The sequence below is a fragment of the Chiloscyllium plagiosum genome, unplaced genomic scaffold (genome assembly GCF_037043375.1).
Source record: "Chiloscyllium plagiosum isolate Xiang-an unplaced genomic scaffold, Cpla_swu_hap1 HiC_scaffold_1, whole genome shotgun sequence".
NCBI lineage: Eukaryota > Metazoa > Chordata > Chondrichthyes > Orectolobiformes > Hemiscylliidae > Chiloscyllium > Chiloscyllium plagiosum.
In genome coordinates this window covers 62,375,942-62,401,066 of record NW_028270139.1, presented here as the reverse complement: position 1 = coordinate 62,401,066, position 25,125 = coordinate 62,375,942, and the positions used below count along the sequence as shown (strand labels likewise).

The 25,125-nt window shown below is 38.7% G+C and overlaps 1 protein-coding gene and 1 long non-coding RNA gene across 6 annotated transcripts in view; one reads left to right on the top strand and one right to left on the bottom strand.

Annotated features, from left to right (window-relative positions):
• Positions 1-25,125, top strand: part of arap2 (ArfGAP with RhoGAP domain, ankyrin repeat and PH domain 2) — a 311,926-nt gene that overhangs the window by 143,096 nt on the left and 143,705 nt on the right. For all 5 annotated transcript variants that reach the window (XM_087987064.1, XM_087987070.1, XM_087987078.1 and 2 more), the window contains exons 8-11: positions 9,465-9,585; positions 11,494-11,681; positions 17,788-17,894; positions 22,616-22,815. In XM_087987064.1, coding sequence (XP_087843190.1) covers positions 9,465-9,585; positions 11,494-11,681; positions 17,788-17,894; positions 22,616-22,815 — 616 coding nt within the window. The remainder of the gene's footprint in view (positions 1-9,464; positions 9,586-11,493; positions 11,682-17,787; positions 17,895-22,615; positions 22,816-25,125) is intronic.
• Positions 1-25,125, bottom strand: part of LOC148152129 (uncharacterized) — a 170,644-nt gene that overhangs the window by 109,623 nt on the left and 35,896 nt on the right. The gene's annotated exons all lie outside the window — the stretch shown is intronic.

Below are 25,125 nucleotides of genomic sequence, written 5' to 3'. Positions count from 1 at the left end.
TATCTTAACTGTGGAGTAGACTCTAAGAGATTGGTGTGGGTCTTGTAATATAAGTCTTCCAGAAATGTTAGAATTTATGGCGCAGTTTTCATTTTGTAAATTGTTGCATGCTTCTGGCTTTGATAGCATCTGCTGTGGTTCAATTTCAGTTGATTAAATTTTCTGTTTCTCAATGACATTGGCACTGGATTTCAAAATACGTATCAGACATGGACCTTTTCTGTGAGGTGGGCACAAATGCTTGTTCCATCTGCTAGGCTACGGAAGAAACGTGTAACCAGTATCACGAGAGAGTAAATTGAGAATGATTAAATTTCCAATGTTAACATGCAGGCAAAAAAGATAAACAATTCCTTCTGTTAATGAGTATGGGTTTCTGATACACACCTGGAAGAAAGTTGAAGAAGAAATATTGAAATTCTTAAGAATCAATTTTATGGAATTGGGAGGAATTCGCTTTCTGGGAATCACATAGTAGAAATTGGTATTTTTGAACCCAGATTGACACTGAATGCTGTTAATAGAGGATATGTGTTTGTTTTACAATATGCACAAAATTGTTTTAGTTTTATAGTCCACTGGCGAATCGTTAGCATTGTTCTGTAGATTCATGAGGGAAGTAATGAGATTGCAGTGGTTACATAAATGTAATCCCTGATGTAAAAGGATTCTGTTTCATTGCATCCTGTTAATTTTAAGATGCTGAGTTCTTTTTTATAAATTCTTTGCAAAGAAAGTGATATATAACAAAAAAAAATAACCATTTAAAATCTGGATCACTTTGACTTTTAACAAAATATTGTTCAATATCTTCAATGTGGCTAGTATCCATTTCAAGTGAAAAGGTAAAATCACCATAGTCTTACCAGAGCATAGAGCTACTCTCACATTAGAGGGAGGTGACTGGTGGTGGTCTAACCTGAAGGTCAACCCTATCTTCAGGAAAGAGGAAGGGTCGAGAAGAAGACTCCTCCATGGTAACTTCAGCTGGTGTGGCAAGTTACACATATTTATAAAGGTGTAGGCAATAACATGTATCACAATTCAGTCACATATTACATACAGGTATTCTATTCAGCCTTTCTAAAATTAGGTAAACCAGGAAATTCTTCACTTAAAAATCAAAACTCTTGTTTGAAAATAGGAAAAACATAACCTGGAGATGGCATATCATACAAATTGATGGCCCGAAAACTTGCATTCTTTTAAAGAAAAACCAATTTTTAAAAAAAGCATTAAAAAAAAACAAAAGAACTGGGATAACGGAAATCAGAAACAAAAACATAAATTGCTCAGAAAAACTCAGTAGGTCTGGCAGCATCTGTGGAGAGAAATCAGTTAATATTTCGGGTCTTGTGATCCTTCTTCAGAAGCTGCCAGACGTGCTGAATTTTACCAGCAATTTCTGTTTTTTTTTTTGTTTTTTTCAAAAAGCATTGCTTAGTTTCCTTAACCTGTGTCAGATGTTGATGGAGAATGTGTTTAAACAGCTTGGGAAGAGACCTTGTTGTATATAATTTATGTTCCTTCACACAGATTTGGTCTTGAATAGTGATGCAATTAAAGTATCCATTTTTGTCAGTCATTTCTTGCCAATTTAAAATTTTTTTTTTGCAATACCTCTTTGCAAGAGCGAGTCAAGTTCATTATAATCCTTAAAAGCAATGTGTGGAAATACAAAAATATACCAGTCCTCCAAAAACCATTTCAGGTAATCTGATTCAACCTACAGTTGAAAAGGAAAATACACAGTCCATTTTGTGTGTTCCTTATTTGAGTTTCTCACCAAATGGCTGGTGACAAAAGTGTTGATTACCTTCCCTGGATTTCCGTTCCAAACATTCATCACTGCCAGCCTTCTTTGAAATGCACAATACCAATGACTGAACACATCGGAGGCCTTCTATCTATGATGTTGGATCGTGATCTGTAGGCAACCAACCAGGTTGAGTGCTGTGGCATGTTAAACATTGATTGAATTGTGTAAATGCGGTTCCTATGTTTTTGTTGTCATTTGCTTTTTACAACCAGTTCCCGGGAGACCTTCCCAGGTTAGTGCAGTTTACTTCAAATTGTCAAGCTCCTGAGTGAGTGAGGGATGAACAGGCATCACCGTCCTCTCTGTTGGTCACAATGAGTTTAGTTTACAAAGAATTCCTTGTGTATAGACCAAATGAACTTGTGTTTCAAAAGGAGTTAATTTAGCCAGCCTTTCTTGAGTTAACCAAAAGAGTGAAGATTAAATGAAAGAACATTGGGGTCTTTACTATAGTTGTTACTGGTATGTTGATGTTGGTAGTTGAACTGTCGACTTTAGGACCCTTATTTTTGCAGGTCTTTTTCCTTTCCATACCCGTGTTGCAAGAGTATTTAATGACTGGTGTGAGTCTAGAGTCAATGTGGTTCACTCCTAACTGCCTTCTGGATAATTAGGGATGGGCAATTAATGCTGATGATGCCCTGAATGAATTCAAAAGAATCTCAAAAGCTATGACTTTCCCAACATACTAGTCCACACATTGGAATGTCAGGTCACAAATACATGTAAACCAGCATGGAAGCACATTTTTATTCCCAGTTTGTGTTTATTGTCAGGGAAGACACAAGTATGTCTCAAGCACAGACAGCTACCATTATTTTTCCTGTCATGTTCATGGACTGAGGTACTCACAGGGAATTACAGGTCAGTTTGTAGTGCATTTCTCTTTTTTTTGAAGTTGTTTTTGACATCTGTAGGTATGACAGTCCAGAGTTCCTCTCCAGATCGCCACTGGATCTACAGTTGCAGCTGTTTTGGCTGTATCAGTCCTCTGTTTTTCTTTAAAAAAACAAACTCATGTATGCAACATCCTTGAGTGCTGTATGGCCACGACATGGTGTGCCTCAGTGCATGGCTTCTGTGAGGTAGCCATGGTTGACAACACGTGACAGTGGCATTCAGTAAGTATGCTTCATCGTGTTGTTGAATGGCTTTGCTCATTGTATAAGGATTTAAAGAATCACACAGCACATGGGAAAGTCATTGAGCCCATCCGACTCGTGCTGGCTCTTGGTTGGAATTATCCAACGCAGCCCACTAGTTCCCTCTTTTCCTATTTTTGTGTATTTTTTTCCTTTGCAATTATTTGTCCAATTCTTGTATTGAATGCTGCTATTGAATCTGCTTCCATTGACTTGTTTGGCAACATCTTCAAAGCAGAACTTGCTGTGATTTTTCTCTTTTCAAAAGGACATTTCCTCATGTCCTTTTGCTAATAGTCTTAAACCTGTATTAATTAAACCATATGTCACTGGAAATGGGTTCTGTTTAATTACTCTCTCAAAATCACAAAATGTTCTAACGATGTCTGTTAAGTGTCACATTATCTTTCTCTTTTAAGAAATGCAACCCCAATTTTTTCATTCTGTCTACATAACTGAAATCCAACATTATCCAGTTTAAGACTATTAGCAAAAGGACATGAGGAAATGTCCTTTTGAAAAGAGAAAAATCACAGCAAGTTCTGCTTTGAAGATGTTGCCAAACAAGTCAATGGAAGCAGATTCATTAAGGCATTGTCTTAAATCTCCACAATATCCTCACCAAGGCCTTAACATCCTTCCAAAAGCATGATGCCATTGATCAGACAAAATTCTCCAGCTGAGGCCTAACCAGTGTTTCTTTAGGTTTTATTAGCAATACCTTCCTTGCTTATGTTCTCCTCCCTGTATTGCCTCGAAGACAAGTAGATCCTTGCAAACATATGGAGAACAACACTGTACAATAGCACTCCAGTGTGGTTACAATACCCATACAATTATAGCAAGGATCTTTTATTCTCATACTCCAGTGTCCTTACAATAAAGGCTAACGTGCCTTTGCTGTAGCTGTTTGCTGACTTTGTGTCCCTTGTTTTATGATTTTGTTTCAAACTGAACTTTTTAGCAGCATTTAAAATTGCTTTACTGCAGGGGCCTAGTAAGGCTGCCTTTGGGTTGCTGGGCAAGAAACAACACACGAGGCAAAAAGTGAACCGAAGAAGCTAGGAGCAGAGGAAGGATGAATGTATTGTTAACGAACCTGTATGAAGTAGGTGATTCTTTCATATGGTCACCATTACTGAGACAAATTTATTTTTATTTCCGGATTTATGAATTGAATTTGAATTCCAGCAGTTGGTGAGCTGGGATTTGAATCTGCTTCCCAGACCATTAAGCAGGGCTCTGGATTGTATTAACCTCACACCACTAGCTCATTTCCTCCATTTTCCAGCCATTGTCATTAATTTGGACAGTATCTCTGATGTCTTCCACCAGGATGCATGTCCCTTTCCAATGTAGTGGCTGTGTTTAGTGTCAGAAGATGGAATTTCCACCCTCCTTCATCTCCCCACATTCAATAATGCCTGATTTACTTTTAATAAACCTTTGCTACAACATGTAGCTTTGTTCTGTGTAAACAGGTGCATGCACCAGCTTCATTATTACCATCTAGTTTCTAGCTCATTGGGTCTCTCCCTACAATTCATTTCAACCTTTGAACTGTATCTCAGGTCTCCTTGATGTCTTGGGGGATATCTTTCTGTGTTTCCCAATTGCTGTCAGTCGCAGACTAAGACTCATCTCCATATTGATTGTGACTTCTCACGACTGAAGACCCAGTTTTCACCAGGCAGTTTTCTCAGATTCCCCTGTTTTTAAGATGTCAATATAATTCCTCATGAAAAAGATTGCAGCACTTCTGTAGTTTTGCCAGTAGATGTCTCCAAATACCACAAAATAAGCTTTTTGAGCACATTGCTTTATGTTAAATTTCAATAAATGAGAAGACATTTGTGAAGCATTTCCACATTGTTCCTTCAGGTTAAATTTTCTTTATTGTTCACATTGATAATTCTAGGTGCATTCAGTAGGCTTTAAAAGCAAGTTTAATGAAATGTTCTTTTAATTTTGTTTTCTAAGTTCTCTTTTTAAGCCTTGGAACATCTGTCAAAAAATAAGCAGTTGATTGTCACTTGGGCATTTTAGAGGGTCAATTAATGAATTATTGGAGAAGTGGTGAGATGGGAAGGATTACTTCTTCACCTGGATAAATGTATCTTCCTAGGGGGTTAACCAAATAGGATATCTGGCGACTATGGAGATGTTCTCAAGCTGCTGTTTTTAGTGCTCGGATGATGACCTTATTAGAATGGCTAATCGAAAGAAAGGAGCAAATTAAAGAAACTAGATTGAATTTGTTTTTGTTAAAAATTTGCTGGATACATATGATGCAGAAGTAAATAATTGACATATGTTGGCAAAAGCAGAAACCAAAAAATGCTATTGCATATTGGTGTTCATGTGTGTAAATACATGGACAGACAATGGTTTACTCTGTTCTGGAAATAGCTAGATATCTTGTCATGATCTCAGACTGTTTTTAAAAAAACAAGTCATAGCTTTTCACTGGCTTTATACCTGTGATTTACAACAGCACCAGGATCGGTCTGTTTACTGATGTCATTCACTGAAGAACGCATCCAACTCCACCCCCCCCCCCTTTACTGAATCATTCAGTATAAAGTAAGCAATAATTCAAGACTTCCAAATTAGAATTGAAAGAAATTGGATGGCTTTTGTGTTTTCTGTCATTTCAAGTCAAAATTAAATCTAAATCCATGTTGCAGTTTGTTAACCTTGGTGAAGTTTTGTTTTTAATCTTGCCGGTGCTGAATTCTTGCTTCCTGAGATTACCTCGGGAGCCTTGCTAGTTATTGGTTTGCTTGCAATTAGATAATGCATGGAAACATTGAGATGCAAACTCAAGCATGCTATTATATAAAGAATCAAGTTGCCATCAGTGTATGTAACATTGTTTATATTTGCTGCATTGCAGCCCTCTCAAAGTAGGATTGCTCAATGAAAATGCAGTGTTGAAGGTTGACATAAATGTTTTTTTTGAACAATGATGCTTTGTGAGACTAACAGCAGTGATACTTATATTGAAGATGAAGTTGGTTACCTATCAATAACAATAATGCAAATTCAAAATATATTTAAAGAATTTTGCCTCAAGATGATCAAAGGTGATGAAAGGGACTACAGTGTATAATTGCAAGGATTTATTTTCCTTTAGATGCACAGCAACTGTAAAGCGAGGTTGCAATTTAAATAAAGACCTTCTTTTGAATCCCTGTTGGCTGAGTTGTGAGAGATGTTAATTGTCTCTTTCTTCAGATGTAAACTGACCTCCATTTACAACAGCTTTAAAAAGATATTTTAACGTTTGCATATTTTTTGTGTGTTTTGTCTCGACCAGTTAATGATATAGCTTACAAAGCAAATAATGTTTTTCTCTGCTAAAATAATGCAGCTATTTTCTCAATAGAACTGTGCTCGTATTGCTTTATTGGATGGAGTGGAATGGAAAGTGACATGCTGAGAGTTTCTACAGCTTTGGGCACAGATTCCAGCACAATTAGCTGGAAAAGATTGTGAAAGACTTTTTAATAAAAATTGTAAATACACAAAACCAATTGCATTTGCCTTTACTATGATGCTTCACGCTTTTGTAAAGTGTGGCACAGAAACACTGAGAAGCAAGCTTTTTCATTAGCTTCTTAGTAAGGTAAATATTTTGATATTGAGTACAAGACTTAAGGTTTAAGATTTTTAGATTTAAACCAAACTAAATGGTTTAGTATAATGTTTAAGTCATTTTTGGTCATTTTAAATCTGGTTACTCATAGTCCTTCTTAAAGCAAAATGATTATTATTACTGACAAATCCTCTTTTTGTCTTGTATTAATAAAACTGGACAAACTTAAATACTCTTGAGTGGAAGTGTTTGAAAAAACAAAATTATTATATTCCATTATGTTGCCCATTTACTCTAGTTTATTGAAGATTTTATGTCTTGTGAACCTAAAATTGGTTTACTAGAAACTTGAACTGTACCATAACTTCAAATCTGAGTACAGTTTCCTGATTGCATTGAAGTGCAGATACAAGGTATTGTAACTTCAAGAATAAAATAATTGAAGTAATAAATGTAAGCTTAGAGTCCAACTATTACTGAATATTTGCACATCAGTTTGCCTGCTGTAGAGCTAAAACAGGCATTGTAACTATAGTTCGATGAAGGAATTACTTTGATTGTATCTTGAGAAATGCATGAAGTCCTGACTCTTGAGTGAGCTTACGTGGATAGCATTGTTAAAGTGGGTCAGTGATAAGAGATTAATCGAAAAGAAAAACAAGAAAACAAATCGAGATATTACTTCTGTCAAGGAAAATCTGAGTATATCCCTATAGAAGTCACACAGCATCTATTAGGATTTATCTAAGTTTTTTTAAAAAAAATTCAGAACAGGATAAAATAACCCATGACTGCCATTATGAAACTACATTTTCCTAACTTAAGACATTGACACATAATGAAACTTCTAAACTTGCACTCCGCATTAAAGTATTTCTGATTTCTGTTTCATTCATTCAAGAATTATGGATGTCACTGCCTGGGCTAATATTTCTTGCTCTGGAATGGCTTGCTAAGCTATTTCAGAGGGCCTTTAAAAGTCAACCACTTTACTGAAATGTGTGTCTGGAGTCACATGTTGGCCAGGCTGGATAATGATGATAGATTTCCTTCCCTGAAGTGCATTAGTAAACCAGATAGGTTTTTGCGACAATCAGCAATGGTTACATAGTTGCCATTAGGCTAGCTTTCAATTTCAATTTTGTTTTACTACATTTAAACTTCACCGTCAGTCATGTTGGGATTCAAAACCTTTTCCCCAGAGTACTATCTGGGGGTTTGATCTAGTAATGTTACCTCTATGCTACTGCATTCCAGCAAATTATGTTAATCTACAATATATTTTACTATACTTTTAGTTACGTTTCCTAGATTGTTCTTGCAATAACCCTGGCGTTTCAGATGTATCGGTCACGTGCCGTATGATGTTGTATACTTTCAGTTCGCTGTTGGCCTAATGATAGTTTATACAGAAGAAAACCACTATGGTTATCATTCATGTACCATTGTAGTTTTGACTGCTACTAACTCTAATATACTTTCATTTTGTATGCCTCTAATTCTTTCTTCTTTGCACCATCCCATAACTGAGAAATTTATAAACCAATGATTACAAGTTTTTCTAACCAAAAATAAAAGCCAGGATTGAAAAGTGAAAATTAAAAAAAATCTCAGGAACAATGGTTTTTAAAATAAATAGTTGGTATTTATAAAGAACGCCTTGTTGGTAAAATGTAATACATTGATTGAGCTGAAAAGCTTCGTTGTTGAAAATTGTAGTTAATATCACCAGACTTTCTTCTCAGCTTATAGATACACATACGTTTCCTAAATGAGTAACTCTGAGAAGAAAGATGTCACAAATTTTGTCATGTTCCTATGTTCGTGTTCAGCAAGATGCCCATCCAAATGAGTAAAAGTAAAGCTTATTAAGTTATAAAATATCACTGTTTCATTTCCTGGCTTTCTTAGATGGTCTTAGCCTCTTATAATTCTGATAATCTATAAAGCTGTTTTGATTACTGCCATTGCAGGTAGAATATCTAGCTATTTTCAAGTAGACCTGCAACATTAGTTGAAAGGTTTTCTTGCATGTGAGAGTTGATGACAAGCTTTTGAGATCAAGCATAAACAATGTGAAACTTTGACAATGTTCCAACTTTCCTGGGAAATTAGTCTAACAGTGTAGTTGTAAACTTAATATCAATGTTGTAATTACCATGTTATTGTAAGCATTTGCATCATAAATCACACATTGTTCAAAACTGATCATCTTAAAAACTCTTTAATATTACAACATGATTAATTGAGAACTCAACAATGAATATTACAAATCAATTTGGCAAGGAAAAACTCTTTAGAAATTTTGTGATTGATGCGATGGAGGGGAGGTGGGTGAAAATATTTCCCATCTGAAATCAGTGATTGCTTATCACACCTCCTTTATTGGGATAGAAATATAATTATATTGTAGATCATCAAGTAGGATGATACAGGCGTACTTTCATAAATTATAATTGGATGAAACAAGACATCTAATCAGTATGAGTTCTTTATAAAATAGACTTTAAATCCAGTTGGAAAATAATAGGCATAATTGAGTTTTAAATAAAATGAAAGAAACATTTTTCTAAATCAGATATTGAAATATAAACCAAAAACAAAAAGATTCAGAATTCTCCCAGATTGAAATGAGCTATAATGAATTCTAAAGTTTGACCTGTAGCTTTTTACTTTAAGAAAATGCTTGGTATTCACTTTATTAACACTTTGATTTGGTATTGGTTTCAATAGACCAGTAGAGTATCCCAGGTGCTCCATTGAAGAGGTCAAATCTATATGATGGGAGTGTGCTGCCCAATGGATATTGTTTAGTAACTTCAATCTCAGTTTATAAATGTTCACTGTAAGTTAGAAAAGGCATAAACTAATAGCTTTTTTTTTATCTTCCTGTTCCTCATCAAAGGAAATGTACTCAAAAGGAATCATCCCACTCTCTTCAATAATCAGAGTTCAAGAGTTAGGAGACAACAAGTTTGAGGTGGTTTCTTCCACCAGAACGTTTACTTTTAGGATCGAAAAAGAAGGTAAGAAAGCAACATACACGAGGATTGTGATTCAATCTATTATTGGAAATGATAGATCTGAAAATGTTCTCCTCTTTTGTGATTTATCTATCTCTTTACCACCTGTTAAGTGCCGATGGTTCAAAGTAGTAAGCCAATGCAGGTCCCTACAGCAACTACTTCACTCTCAATCGGAAACAACCCATCCATCAGTTGTCTTTATTTAATTTTGTCCTGTCCTCTATTTTATTCCTGAGTGAAACACTTGATGGTTTTTCCAAATGATCTGAGAGTCCCATGCAAGCACCATGTTAGCGTGTAAAGCAATCTCACTGCTTTTAAAAGTGTGATTCATTTTACTGATGCCTGTGAGGAATCTTGGATTTGTTGTAATTTCAAGTCCATCAAAATACCATGTATACGAAGAATAAAAAAAACTGGAAAACCTCAGCAGGTCGTGTCACATCTTTGGAGAGAAACAGAGTTATGTTTCACTTTGATGACCGTTCATGAAAACACTGCTCGTCAATTCCAATGGAAGGTCACTGACCTGAAACCTTTGCTCTGCTGCTGTCCACAGATGCAGTCTGACCTGTTGAGCTTTTTCCTGTTTCTCATTTCAGAGCAGTTACAGTTTTTTGCTCATGTATATTACATAGCGGTTTACAATATATTACATTTTGCAAATCAAAACTTTACTATGCAATTGGCAATGTCTGGTGGTGGAGGTTGCAGTTGAATTCTTAATCTTAGCCTCAGAATTGGGTACAGAATAGCCAAACATTCACGTCTTGACATCAGGACAGGCTGAAGTATTACATGGTACGAAGGTCACCTTGCTTGTTAAGTTGCCACATTGGCTGCATTTCCTGAATTATAATGTCGCAGTCTAACACAGAATTCCCTCGGTAGTACATCTTAAGCTCATGACCTTAATTGAGTAGCATGTTGCATAACAACACTTTTAATTACATCTTAGCTTTAACATTACATTTGACACTTATGCTCTGAGCTTATCTTCCACCATTTATTTACTTTGAAACAGAGGAAAGTGAGCTTGAGCAGATTTGTGATTTTATAATCTCTGTTTAAACTTTTTGCATTAGATTGCTAACCACTCAAGCTTTTGTTTTGTTCGAAGTTTTACTTTGTTGTGTTGAACCATGAGGTGGAAAGATGGAATGAGGGAGGGGTGTTAACTGTTTTATTGGCAGAGCACAGATCAGATACTTCCTCTTGTATTAAATGGATACCATTAAAATTGATTCGCAATTATTTTGGAAAGCAATGTTGTTTTCTCCAGTAGATGGAGCTAGATTGTCAGCAAATGTGCATGGAACAATCAGAAGCTAAAATGATTGTACAGAGAGAGCTACATTCGAGGGTGGGGAGTGGGGGAAAAAAGATCGAATTCAGGTATTTGTCTTCCGAGCAAGTTTAACTGTGAATTGACTTAGTAGCACACTCTTGATTGTGTTGAGGGTGGGGCCAGGGTAATATAGGACTGATGGTGGAACACAGCAAGGTTTCATTTGTGATTCCAAATATCAATGCTTCATTAAGGACCCTAAATGAGGACTGGTACATTCAAAAGGCTCTATTAAAAGAGAGACACAAGATAAATTGTTATGATGTTTCACAGAGAAGATTGATTGATTGTAAACCTCTCCAAGCTGATTTAAACTGTACCCTAGTGACCCTGGCTAAAATGTTAACATACAAGTATTTCAAATGTAATAACCTTTGTAAAGAATTCCCAGTGTTAAAGTGGGAACTGAGCACGTGGTTTTTAACTCCTGTTGTCATCTCCACCTATTTTTATTTTAAGTACATAGTGTCTGATTGATAAATTCCAAAAAATAAAAACAAGGACTTTGGAATATTGTGATCGAATGAGACTGGTTGAATTCCTGTGATTTTCTTTGACAGGTGATAGAGAAGACTGGATGGACACACTTCTCACTGCACTAAGATCACAGTCTAACATATTTTCTCAATTGAATTCGCGATGTGCTGTTACAGCTGATAAATTTGGTTATCTCGAGCTGAGAGGCTACAAAGCTCGCATCTTTGTTGTACTGCGAGGCAGCATCATTTGGCTGTATAAGAGTGAGCAGGTATGTCTCAATATTTTGTCTATTCCACTTCTTTATAATTCACTACATCAGTCAACCCAGTCCATTCAGTGCATCCAAAATGGTTCACTTGACTTGAAAACAAAATGGTGTCAAATAGTTTTCTGCTCTGTATGATCTTGAGAAGATGGTACTCTGGATATCTGGACTCACTGTATCTGACAATTCTAAAAGCAATCAATCCAGGGAGGACATGCTTATACTTGAAGGTGCTTTCTCTCTGATGGTTGCTAAATGAAAATCTGGTTAAACTGCCTCTCTGGAATTTCTTGTGACAGAGAGAAAGAAAAACAGAAATCTTTGTGTTTCAAAATCAGACTCAGGAAACACAAAACATTAGTATGCAATTGCAACAAATACTTATAAGAAGGACAATTGAATTTTGTCATGGCTAGGGAATTGGGATTCTTGGGAATTATTGGTGAGGCTATATCTGGAGTTTTTTTCCCCTTTATTTGAGGAAGAATTTGCTGATATTGGAGGTTGTCCAAAAAAGATTGATTGATTGATTAGATTGAATCCTGAGCTCAAGGGGTGGACATTATCAAGAATGGGTAAACAGGTTAGGCTTTTATTCATTAGTTTTTTTAAAATATTGGAATATACATGATTCTGAGAGACTTGACAGGGTAATTGTTTTTACAATTGAGGGAATTCTCTCACTAGAGACCATATTAAACTTGTTTAAACATTGTGCTGTGAGGCAATCTTTACTCAGAGGTTAGTAAATATCAGGAATTCTGAATCCAAACTGTGTGAAGGCTAGATCTCTGGAAGTACTTAAAAAGGGAAGTAGATTTTTTAAAAATCTGGAGAGTTGAGCCTTGGGGCAAGTCGGCATGATTTTATTGAATAGTGGAATGGTGGAGCAGACTTGAGGGGCTAAAATGGCCTACTTCTGTTATGATTTCTTATGTTCCCATCACGTTAGATATATGGTTGCTGTTAGTGCCACATGTCACTTAGTAACAGCACATAATTGCTGTGTAAATATGTGTAACCATCTAATCCTTGGACTAGTTTTTTGTGGTGAATGTTTAAGAGTTGACTTCTACAGAAGTAACCATTTTGAGGGGTTGTTAGAATTTCTTGCTTTAGATCCACATAGAGGAAAGATAAAAATAACATCTTGAGAGGAATCCAGAAGGGATCGTCACTCTGACAACTAACAAGGCCAAAATTATAGGCTACCTTTCAACTGTTGATAGTGCCATCATTCGGACCATCACTTGTAGCTTCTCATGTTACTTTTTGTTCACTCTGAGGATGTGGGTGAGGCTGGCTAGGTCAGCATTTATTGCTCTCGGTGTCATTTCCTCTACACTGGGGAGACAGGATGCCAACTTGCAGAACGTTTCAGAGTTCATCTCTAGGACACATGCACTAAACAACCCCTCTGCCCTGTGGCCGAACACTTTAACTCCCCCTTTCACTCGACCAAGGACGTGCAAGTCCTGGACCTCCATCGCCAAACTCTAGCCACTTGACGCCTGGAGGAAGAACACCTCATCTTCTGCCTTGGGACCCTGCAACCACACAGGATCAATGTGGATTTCACCAATTTCTTCATTTCCCTAACCCCACCTTATTCCAGATCCAATGTTCCAACTCAGTACCGCCCTTTTGAACTGTCCTACCTGTCCATCTTCCTTCCCACCTCCATCCACCTATCGCTACTACCCCGACCCCAGCCTCACCCCCTCCCATTTATCTCTCAGTCCCCTTGGGCCACCCCCTCATTGCTGATGAAAAGCTTATGCTCGAAACGTCAACTGTCCTGCTCCATGGATGGTGTCTGACCTGCTGTGTTTTTCCAGCACCATACTTTTCAACTCTGATCTCCAGCATCTGCGATCCTCACTTTCTCCTCCATTTATTGGCCATCCTGAGTTCCTCTTGAGAAAGTGGTGGTGAGCTGCCTTCTGAAACTGCTGCAGTCTGTGTGCAGTAGGTAGACCAACAGGGGAGAGAGTGAATTCCAGGAGTTTGACCCAGTGACACTGCAAGAACAACAATGTATTTCCAAGTCAGGATGGTGAATGGTTCAGAGGAGAACTAGCAGGTGGTGTTGTGATGTTCCCCTGCAGTTACTGCCCTTGTCCTTCCAGAAGGAAGTGATCGGGGGATGGGAAGGTGTTGACACATGATCTTTGATGAATTTCTGCCATGCATCTTGTAGATGGGACATGCTACAGCTACTGAACAGTGTGTAAAGAGCTTGTCGATATGCTGCCAATCAAGCAGGCTGCTTTGTATTGGATGGTGCCAAACTTCTGCACGGTGTTTTATCCTGACATGTGTCTCATATGTGACAGGCGAATATTAATTTGGCACCCAGCTTTGTGGGCAGGTTTCTGGAGGGATGTCCTGCTGAACAGAGTGATGTTGTGGTGGGACACCCTCTCCCTCTAGGACCACCACTAGAGACCACAACACCCAGACTGTGCCAACTTAATCTGAGCTTCCACCCATGTCAGTGCAGTCTCAGTTTAACAGTTTGCACATGAATATTGGGAACAAGTCCATGCCCTCCTTCACTCCAACAGCTTGGGTGTCACCACCACTTCTCTGTTGCCTCACACTCTATCTCTTCTCCTGGACCTGACTCTCACCAAGGCTCAGACACAGCCACTCACTCTATTGCATTCAACACCTTCTCCCCCACCCGCTGTTAGTCACCTCACGCCCCGACCCCATTAACCCTGAGTGCCCCCTGTGCTGCGAATGCAGTCGTTCTTACCTTTAGCAAAGGTGACAGCTGTGCCACCCATGTTCATCTCCCTGAATACCCGATTTCCTTTCATTCTAAGAGGAAAGCTCTCCACCACAACAGGACAGAAATGGTGGGCTTCCTGATATTTGGCTCTTTCCGCTTTCAGAGGAGAGGATCTTGACCCTAACTGCCCAAGTGCCTGACTGACCTTGTCCACATCCGTGAATGTTGTGGAAGGCTGCCCTTGACTAACTGTGCCAGGACCCCCATGACTTGAATGAGGACTGCTGACGATCATGACAAGCTTCCTGGCTTTGTAACTGTGCTCAACAGCAAGGTAACACTGAAGTGCTGTTAGCCTGGTATCTCTGGCAGAGAGGCAGAGTGCAAGAAAGGCAGCGCATGGATGCTGTAAAAGTCCTGGTAAGCTCAGATCAGAAGTGAGTACCAAGAAAATCCAAGATGGTCCAGTCCATGACCTCGGTGAATTTCCCTGAGCACCCAGTGTCCCTGTTGCCGGATTGCAATGATAGTTGCTATTGCACCCAACGATGCAGCACTAAAGTGCAGAAGCATCCTTTAAACAGCATTGCAGGTGTCCCTTGAGGGTTCTTCAATGCTGCCAATGATCAGACATCAGTGTTGGAGGATGTGGTGTGTGGGTAGTTGGTTTCCATGGCGAGTGCTCTGAGATGATTGTAACTGGCATCCAACATGGCAGAGGGCCTTTGTAGGAACCAGTGAGTGGAATGTTGGTACCTAGTTGCTTGCAGGATGGGAAGTTGCAAACTGATGAGGCAAGATGTGCAGTTAGTAAAATTGTTAATGACTCATAACCCACCCTTAATAGACAACTTCCTGCTGCCTAGTAAGAATCTTGCCTTGATACCTTGATCACACTTGTTGCGTGATTATCTTAGATTTCTTGCCATCATTTACAACACTCAGGCCCTGATAATATTCCGACCCTTGTAAAAATGTGTCTGCATTTCCTGAGATGCGATCTATCCTTTCACACTGGTATAGAAAGAGGGAAGTACTGCCTCCTTCTTGTCTTTCATCAAATTCTGAGTCAATGTAGTCTCTTTTCCAACTCTGTAGTGATATGATGGGCTATTTCCTGACTGTATGCCATATTTTCCTGTCCTGATTGGAAAGCAACTTAATCAGCCACCCTTGTCTGACATGTGAAACTCAAAACCACACAATATCAATGAGCCAAACAAAATTGACAGGAGGTAGAGAACTTTGAAACATAGTGTGGCACAACAGCTCTTCATATGAGTTCATGCAAAATTACAGAAAACCATGTAAATGTTTCAATTTCTTAAGCCAAAAATCATAGGTCAACTTCTACATGATCATGATTTTTACACAGGTATATATAGTAAATCTTGAAGTGCACAGAGTTCGGAACATAGACATTCATCTATTTCTTAACCAATTATGTTATATTTTGAACAGCACTGATGACCACTTCACTAGGACTGTTACCATAAATCACAGCATATAAATGATCATGGTTTTGTATGACCTCAATATATAAGTTGCTGAAAATGTGTTGCTGGAAAAGCACAGCAGGTCAGGCAGCATCCAAGGAACAGGAGAATCGACGTTTCAGGCATAAGCCCTTCTTCAGGAATGAGGAAAGTGTGTCCAGCAGGCTAAGATAAAAGGTAGGGAGGAGGGACTTGGGGGAGGGGCGTTGGAAATGCGATAGGTGGAGGGAGGTCAAGGTGAGGGTGATAGGCCGGAGTGGGGTGGGGGCGGAGAGGTCAGGAAGAAGATTGCAGGTTAGGAAGGCAGTGCTGAGTTTGAGGGATTTGACTGAGACAAGGTGGGGGGAGGGAAATGAGGAAACTGGAGAAATCTGAGTTCATCCCTTGTGGTTGGAGGCTTCCCAGGCAGAAGATGAGGCGGTATTCCTCCAACCGTCATGTTGCCATGGTCTGGAGGAGTCCAAGGACCTGCATGTCCTTGGTGGAGTGGGAGGGGGAGTTAAAGTGTTGGGCTACGGGGTGGTTGGGTTGGTTGGTCCGGGTGTCCCAGAGGTGTTCTCTGAAACGTTCCGCAAGTAGGCAGTCTGTCTCCCCAATATAGAGGAGGCCACATCGGGTGCAGCGGATGCAATAGATGATATGTGTGGAGGTGCAGGTGAATTTGTGGCAGATATGGAAGTGTCCCTTGGGGCCTTGGAGGGAAGTAAGGGGGGAGGTGTGGGCGCAGGTTTTGCATTTCTTGCGGTTGCAGGGGAAGGTGCCGGGAGTGGAGGTTGGGTTGGTGGGGGGGGGTGTGGACCTGACGAGGGAGTCACGGAGGGAGTGGTCTTTTCGGAATGCTGATAGGGGAGGGGAGGGAAATATATCCCTGGTGGTGGGGTCCGTTTGGAGGTGGCGGAAATGACGGCGGATGATACGTTGTATATGGAGGTTGGTGGGGTGGTAGGTGAGGACCAGTGGGGACAGAACCCAGGACAGAACCCCACTGGTCCTCACCTACCACCCCACCCCAGGACAGAACCCCACTGCACCCCAGGACAGAACTTGCACTGCATGGTGTCTTTGTTCAACAACACTCCCTAGGACCTTACCATTAAGTGTATAAGTCTTGCTAAGATTTGTTTTCCCAAAATGCAGCACCTCACATTTATCTGAGTTAAACACCATCTGCCACTTCTCGTCCCCATTGGCCCATCTGATCAAGATCCTGTTGTAATATGAGGTAACCTTCTTCGCTGTCCACTACACCTCCAATTTTGGTGTCATCTGCAGTGGTCAGCGGAGAAGGTTACCTCAGATTACAACAGGATCTTGATCAGATGGGCCAATGGGCTGAGAAGTGGCAGGTGGAGTTTAATTCAGATAAATGCGAGTTGCTGCATTTTGGGAAAGCAAATCTTAGCAAGACTTATACACTTAATGTTTTTTAATTAATTCAAATTCCACCATCTGTCATGGCAAGATTTGAACCCAGATCGCAAGAACATTACCTGGTCTCTGGATTGATAGTTTAGCAATAGGTCGTCACCTCTTTTAATAGGTGCATGGGACTTTAAGATGTGTCCGGTATATGAGTCAGTTCAAGATGACTTTTCAAAATGGTAATCACCTGCATCAAGCAGCACTTCATGTTAATATTGGGGACACAAGTTGATCTTCATCAGTGGAGTGATTTGTTTTCTTTGAAGGCTTCAAAGGTCAGTATAAATGCCAATATCTGTGGTCTGTCCTAATGTAACTTTTTTAAAGAAAATTCATCGGATGCATCTGAATAAATGCCTTCAGAAAACTGAAGTTCTTGTCTCGTTATACAACTGCTTGATAGCCATCAGATTACATTGGAAATGAAATATTAACTTTTTTTTTCATTTTAAAGGATTTTAAAAGTGGAATTGGTATTACAATGGTTAACACAAATGTAGCAACAGTCAAAGATGTCGATCGTAAAAGCTTTGAATTATCTACTCCATTCCGAAATTTCAGGTAAATTCTTTATAAGTTACCCCAATTTCGACCTTAAATTTCATCCCTCTGTTACATGGTCTAATGGGATTAATGTTTGCAGTCTGTTCTACTGTATTGCTTTGAGAATTATGGACTGATAAAGGAGACCCCTTTATTCTTTGATAGGATGTGTCTGTTGCTAACAAGGACAGCATTTCTTGCTGCTCCCTAATTGCCCTTTTGCTTAATGGCATATTGACCATGTCAGGGGGCAGTTGAGAAACGATCATATTGCTGTGGACTTGGAGTTGCCTTTTGGCCAAATCTTAAAGGATTGTAGACTTATGACCCACACACCGGAATTCCGTTAACTTTTAGGAGCACCTTAGGTCTTATGCCATTACATTGTGTATTTTAACTTGCTCAAATCATACGCTGAATGTAGAGTAGATGTTTCTACTAGTAGGAGAAACCAGTACCCAAGGGCACAGCCTCAGAGTGAAGGGATGATCCTTTAAAATTGAAATGAGGAGAAATTTCTTCAGCCAGAAGGTGGTTAATCTGTGGAACTGTAGAGGGCTGTGAAGGTCAAGTTGTTAAATGTACAGAGATAGGTTCTTGATTAATAAGGGGATCAAGGATTACAGAGAGAACACAAGGATTGAGAAACATATCGGTCATGATCAAATGATGGAGCCGACCTAATGAGTCAAAAGGCCTAATTCTGCTCCTATATCATATGGTCAAAGTTAATTGCAATTTACTCCATTCCACACAGCTAAAGATACACCAGTCAGTTGCATCAATACTGGGGAAGTAATACCCATCAAACTACAGTAACAACAATGCGGTTTATTTTTATTCACTCATAGAAGTTGGAACAATATAATTATTTCAGAAGGATAAATAAATTAACTATAGCTAAGATGGGTAAGAACTCCCAAAGCAGTAAAGTTCACGAGCTGTGTATAAAAACATATTTGACATATTTATAAAAATAAATACATAAGAGGATTGTGTGACACTTGTATTCTACCTACTGTCAAAGTAATGTGCATCGTGGGCTTTGAGGCTTCAGTACCAATAGTAGCACAACCATAATTGTGTATTCTGTAAAGTTAATAAAAATTGCCTGTAATTTCCAGAGCATAAACCAGAACTGGATGTTGTGACTAATCTATTTCTTTATCTTTGTTGTGCAGAAAAGTGTGACTTTGACAACTATATAGACATAACTATTCTTGCAGCATTAGTTGTCATATTTCTTTAATGACTTGCTTTTATTGACTTATGTTGGGACTAGAACAAATTGTTGCTAAAGAAAATGGACTGTTTTCTTGTGTGAGCAAGTTGTTTTCTTTTAAGTAATTGTATGAATTACATAATTTACAATCTTCCCCCCTTAAACTCCACTTTGGACCATAGTCCATTTTGTTATACAATTCTGCATAGACCAAAAATGCAGACCCGTTATGCAGCACATTGGTTTTATTTTGTACAGATTATGCATACATGCATATTTTATGCAGATTTTATACTCAGAAACCTATTGAATTTCCTGAATTTATTTTATTTAAGAGAAGGAGCAGGAGTTAATCAGTAGTGAATATTAACTACACACTCAATAACTCAACGACAGATCATTAGAATACATTTTAAAAATCTGAGGAACTATGGGACTGTTTAATTAACACACTAAACATGCTCAGTGGCACAGTTGATTATGGAAATGTGTTGCCTTCACAGCAACTATCCTTGAAAGCTGTGCACAAAGGTTCAATAATTCTATTGGGTTCCATAATGTATGTAATGAGAATGAAATTCCCTTACAACAGATTCATGTCATAATGTTCACGGTGTTAGATGCAGCTAAACTGAACTGAAAGTTTGGATGTAAATCCCTCTAAATATGTCAATTTATGTAATTTCTACAATATAGAAACAGCCAGTTGCTACAATAGATACTTAAAGAATGCCATACCTATTAAATACATATTCCTAGGAAGTGGACTAGGAATATGTCGGCTCCCCAGGAGATGAAGTATTCCTCATGGATTCACAAAAATAATCTGGGAACTGCTAGTCTGGGTTAGCTTCGGAATCCCCACAAATTTGTAACTTCTATTGTTGTTGACTGTCCTATCTTGCTCTAAAGTCTTCAGTTCAAGTCATTAATGGCCATAATAAACAGCAAGGGTCCCAGCACTGGTCACTGCAGTAAACCAATGGCCACAGGCTTCCAATCACAAGAATAATTCTTCACCTTCTCTCTTTGTCTCCCGTCTGCAAGCCAATTTTGGATCCACTTTGCCAACTTGTCTTGGATCCCATGGACTCTTAGCTTTTGGACCAGCTTCCATGTAGGATCTTGTCAAAGGCCTTACTAAAATCCATATAAACGACATCAACTACACTACCCTCATTTGTATAATTGGTCACATATTTAACAAAAATAAACAATTCAATTAATCAGATAGGTACTTCCTCAATTAAATCTGTGCTTACTATCCCTAATCTATCCCTGCCTTTCCAAGTGTTGATTAATCCTGTCCCTCAGATTTTTCTTCCAGTAATGTCTCCCCCACTGTTGTGAGATGAACTGATCTGTAATTACCTGGCCTTCTACTGCTGCCCTCTTGAACAAAAGAACCACATTAGCTATTCAACAATCATGTTGCACTTTGCCTGTGGCCAGCCAAGTATTAAACATATCTGCCAGGCTCCCAGCAATCTCCTGCCTTGCCTCCCACAGGAAGCCTGGGATAGATCTCATCAGGCCTTGGGGATTTATACACCTTTATGCTCACTGAAACATCTAATACTTCCTCCTTATTAATCTTAACATGTTCCTCCCCATCCCAACTGAAATCCACAGCAACAATGTCTTTCTCCTTTGTAAATACAGATGCAATGTATTTATTGAAGACCTCACTCTGTGCACAGATTGCCCCTTTACTTTCTAATAGGACTCCCTCATTCTCTAGTAATCATCTTACTCTTAACATACTTCTAAAATGCCTTGATGGGATAGCCTGCGACGTTTGTCTGAGGTTTGATTTTGAGAATTGAACTATATCAGGACGTTCCTTGACTAGTCGGAGGGACATCTCTTCCAATTCTGGTATAATACCCGGATGTTAGTGAGGTGATATTACCAATTTGGCAAGGCTGGGTTTATTGTGATTTCTCGTGCCTGAGTGAATATCAGGTGGTCTGTTGCTTTTTTCTCCTTTTGTGAGACTTTTCAGTGATTGATACTTTGACATTTCAGATGGCAGTTACAAGTTAACTGCGTTATTGTAGGTCTGGAATCACATGGCTGTTTTCCTTCCTTAAAGGATATTAATGAATCAAATGAGTTTTTGCAACAATTGACAATGGTTTCACGGTCTTCATTAGGACATTGCTGTTAGATTTGTTTTAATTAAATTTTCATCATCTTCAATGGTGGGATTTGAACTTGGGTCCCCAGAGTATTAAAAGCGCAGCAGGTCAGGCAGCATCCAAGGAGCAGGAGAATGAACGTTTCGGACATAAGCCCTTCTTCAGGTTTCCTGAAGAAGGGCTTATGCCCGAAACGTTGATTCTCAGTTCCTTGGTTGCTGCCTGACCTGCTGCGCTTTTCCAGCAACACATTTTTCAGCTCTGATCTCCAGCATCTGCAGTCCTCACTTTCTCCCCAGAGTATTGCCTGGATTACTAACTACTGGCCCGAGATCCTTTTTTTTTTCTAGTTTGTCTAGTAGGTAAGTGGCTTTCTCCTTCAATTAGTCTTAGAAAAAAAAATATAATTATATTATGTGCTTGATCATAATTTTAAACAGCTTGTTTTCATATTGATACATTAATGAAGATGACAATTTCATAGGTGCATAAATAGAAAAGGTTAATAGAGAGATGGGCCAAACGCGGAAAGTGGGACTAGTTTAGTTTGGAAAACCTGGTTGACATGGACGAGTTGGACTGAAGGGTCTATTTCCATAATGTATAATTCTATGACTCTATAACTGTTACCAAAAGCTCCCCTAGAACTTAGGCAATAGTAAGATAACCTCAAAATGAAAGATAGGAATTAGAACTTGCTCATGAGAGCACTTTTTAAAATATGAGAGCTGAAATAATGAGAAACGTCTTCAGCCAGAGAGTGGTGAATCCGTGGAATTCATTGCCACAGAAGGCTGGGGAGGCCAGGTCATTGAGTATATTTAAGACACAGATAAATAGGTTCTTGAGTATGAAGGGTTACAGGGAAAAAGTGGGAGAATGGGATTGAGAAACTTGTCAGATTGAATAGCAGAGCAGACTCGATGGGCTGAATGGCCTAAATTCTGCTCCTATGTCTTATGGCTTTTCTGGTCTTATAATCTGGAGTAAGATAAGTCAGAAAGTAAATCTATTATACCAGAACCGTCATAATAATGTTATTCAAAAAGATAATTTAATGCATGCTATAGAATTATTGTGTTGGCAGCATTATTTTAGGTAATTGTAGTTTTTTCTTTAACTCCTTTAAATATTAAAAGGTGAAGAGAGAGCAAATGAAATTTACTTAACATCCCAGATAACTGGTACCTAAATACTTACAGAATGTTAATGTTATTAACGATGCATATATTGTTTTATGATAGCAAGTTGGTTATAAAATATTGCCAGTGTAAAATAGGTACTATTTTTCCCAGTTTCTTATCCAGTGAGATTAATGTGGCATTGTACTATTAGACTAGATAATTAAAAATGAAATGGAAAAATCAATATTTCAGCTTCACAGCGGAATCTGAACGAGAGAAACAAGAATGGATTGAAGCTATGCGGGGATCAATAGCAGAAAGCCTGTCAGATTATGAAGTGGCAGAGAAGATCTGGTTCAACGAATCTAACAGAAACTGTGCAGATTGCCGTGCACCAGATCCTGAATGGGCGTCCATCAATCTCGGTGTTGTCATCTGCAAAAAATGTGCAGGTATGGGAAGAGGATAAAAGGAAGCTGTGCAAATCATAATGTCGTCTTTTGTGTTTTTGTAGGTATTCAAGTTTGCAGGCATTTCCTAACCCTCGAGTATGTTGTCTTCTGTGATTATGAATTAGCTAATGTGTGCTGCACGCAGTCTGAAGCTGCCAGCTAAATAGCTTCCACATGTTGAAACTTAACTTGAGCCACTTTTTACTTGGAGATTTCTTTCTCTGTGGATATCTTATCAGTTACTAGAAGATGTTGCAATTATCCTTGATCCACCTTTGTGATGTCAGAATTGGTGATATTAACCAATTATTACAAAATCCCCAACATATTTCATAACTCCTCAGGGATACTGAACTAGTCCTCAACCATGTGCAGCAAAACATTGAGGCTTGGGTTAGTAAGTGACAACTAACGTTGTGCCACAGAAGAGTCAGGCAGTGACTGTTTCTAACAGGAGAGAAGCTGACATTTCTCTTTGACATGCAAAGGTAATACCATCACTGAATTTCTCACTATCAACATTATGGGGGCTGTTATTGACCAGAGACTGAACTAGATCAGCCTCATGAATACTGTGGCTACATGAACCCACCAAAGGTTGGCAATTTTATGGTGAGTAACTCACCTCATGACTCCCCAAAGCCTGTTCATCATCAACAAGGCACAAGTCAGGAATGTGCTGGAATACCCTTCACTTGGGTCAGTATCCTGGAGTTCCATCCGTAAGAGTATTGTGGGACTACCTATCACATAAATGGACTGCAGCAGTTCAAAAAGGCAGTTCTCAAAAGCAACTAGGGCTGGGCAATAAATGCTGGCCAGTCAGTGCTTCCCATGTCCTATGAGTGAAACATAAATAATTTTTTAAAAGTCCAGTTTGGTCAGGCAAATGTATTTGCTAGGTATTTCTTTGAATGTGCTTCCAATGGATTATTACTAATTTGTTGCAAACTAATCTGAATCCTGGATGAGTTGATGATGAGTGATCGGAGGTACACTCTGCAAATTCCTGGTAGTTATTTTTATGATAAAACATCCAATGATAGATTTTCTGCCAGGAACATCAGTGTAATACCAGCAAAACTGGTTGAGCATGTGCACCAACTGGGGCCTGCAAATTAGTTCCATCAGAACCACTTTCACGTTTCTCTTCTGCAGTCTAAGTCACTGATTCATGATACCATCCATCAGAATAGCCCGCGTTCATAAAGCTGGTCCGGTTCAAACTGAGAGTCCACCAACTGCACTGGTTGAAGAAATTATGCAAATTCTCTTTGGCCTGTTTGTAAAGATTTTTCATGTCAATTAAACAAAAATTAGCTTGTATGATTATGCAGGTTGATGGAAGATTTTGAGTTTGTGATTTTGAAGAGATCTTACTGAAAAGTTAAGCCGTAATCTGACTGGCTTGTTTTGGATAGTCAAAGCATCAACATTGCCTGAGAACGTCTGTCACTCTTGTTGAGCCTCTTGTCGAGCCTCTTGTCTATATTGTGGCTGTTGATGTCTTGGGCAATTTGTTAGTTACATTTTTCACTTGTTACTATTTTCTCCTTTCCAAATAAGTTATTTTTTCTTTTTTTTTCCATCAAATATAGAAAACATTTTTCCTAAGTTTCATGTTTCTTTCTAATCATATTCCACCAAAAGCATTATCACAGACAAAATCAGTTAACACAAAAGTCAATCATACAGCCAGTCCTTCAATGCTTTGCAAAAATGTAAAACATCCCAAAATTAAAATGTAACTTATGGCAAACACATTTTAAAAATTGCGCACAAAAAATATCATATTTATCCTACTTGTAAACCTGCCGCCAATATCTTTATCGTGGCTTCACAAATTGAGTAATGTGCTTAGACATGAGGATTGTTTTTCTAATGAAGTTGGAACATCCAATTTCATTTATTTGTTGCATAAAAATTGAGTTAACTCCACAAACTTTAATGGCAGGAGCAATTTTGAAACAAACAAATGATTGCCTAATGATTGCACCATTTCCAACTACTCACCTGTCAAAGCAGTTCATCTACAAATGCAGCAAGACCGAGATGATCTCACACTTGTGGCAGGCCGTGACGAACTCCAGCATTAGAGAATCTAATCGTTGTCCCATGATATTCAATGGCAACACCATCACTGAATCTGCATTATCAACATTCGGCCAATAAAAACTGAACTGGAATGGTCATATAAATACTGTGACTACACAAACCGTTCAGAGGCTAGGAATGTTGCAGGGGTTAACTCACCAAGTGACTCCCTGAATCCACATGAAACAGTCAGGAGCGTGATGGAATACTCTGCAC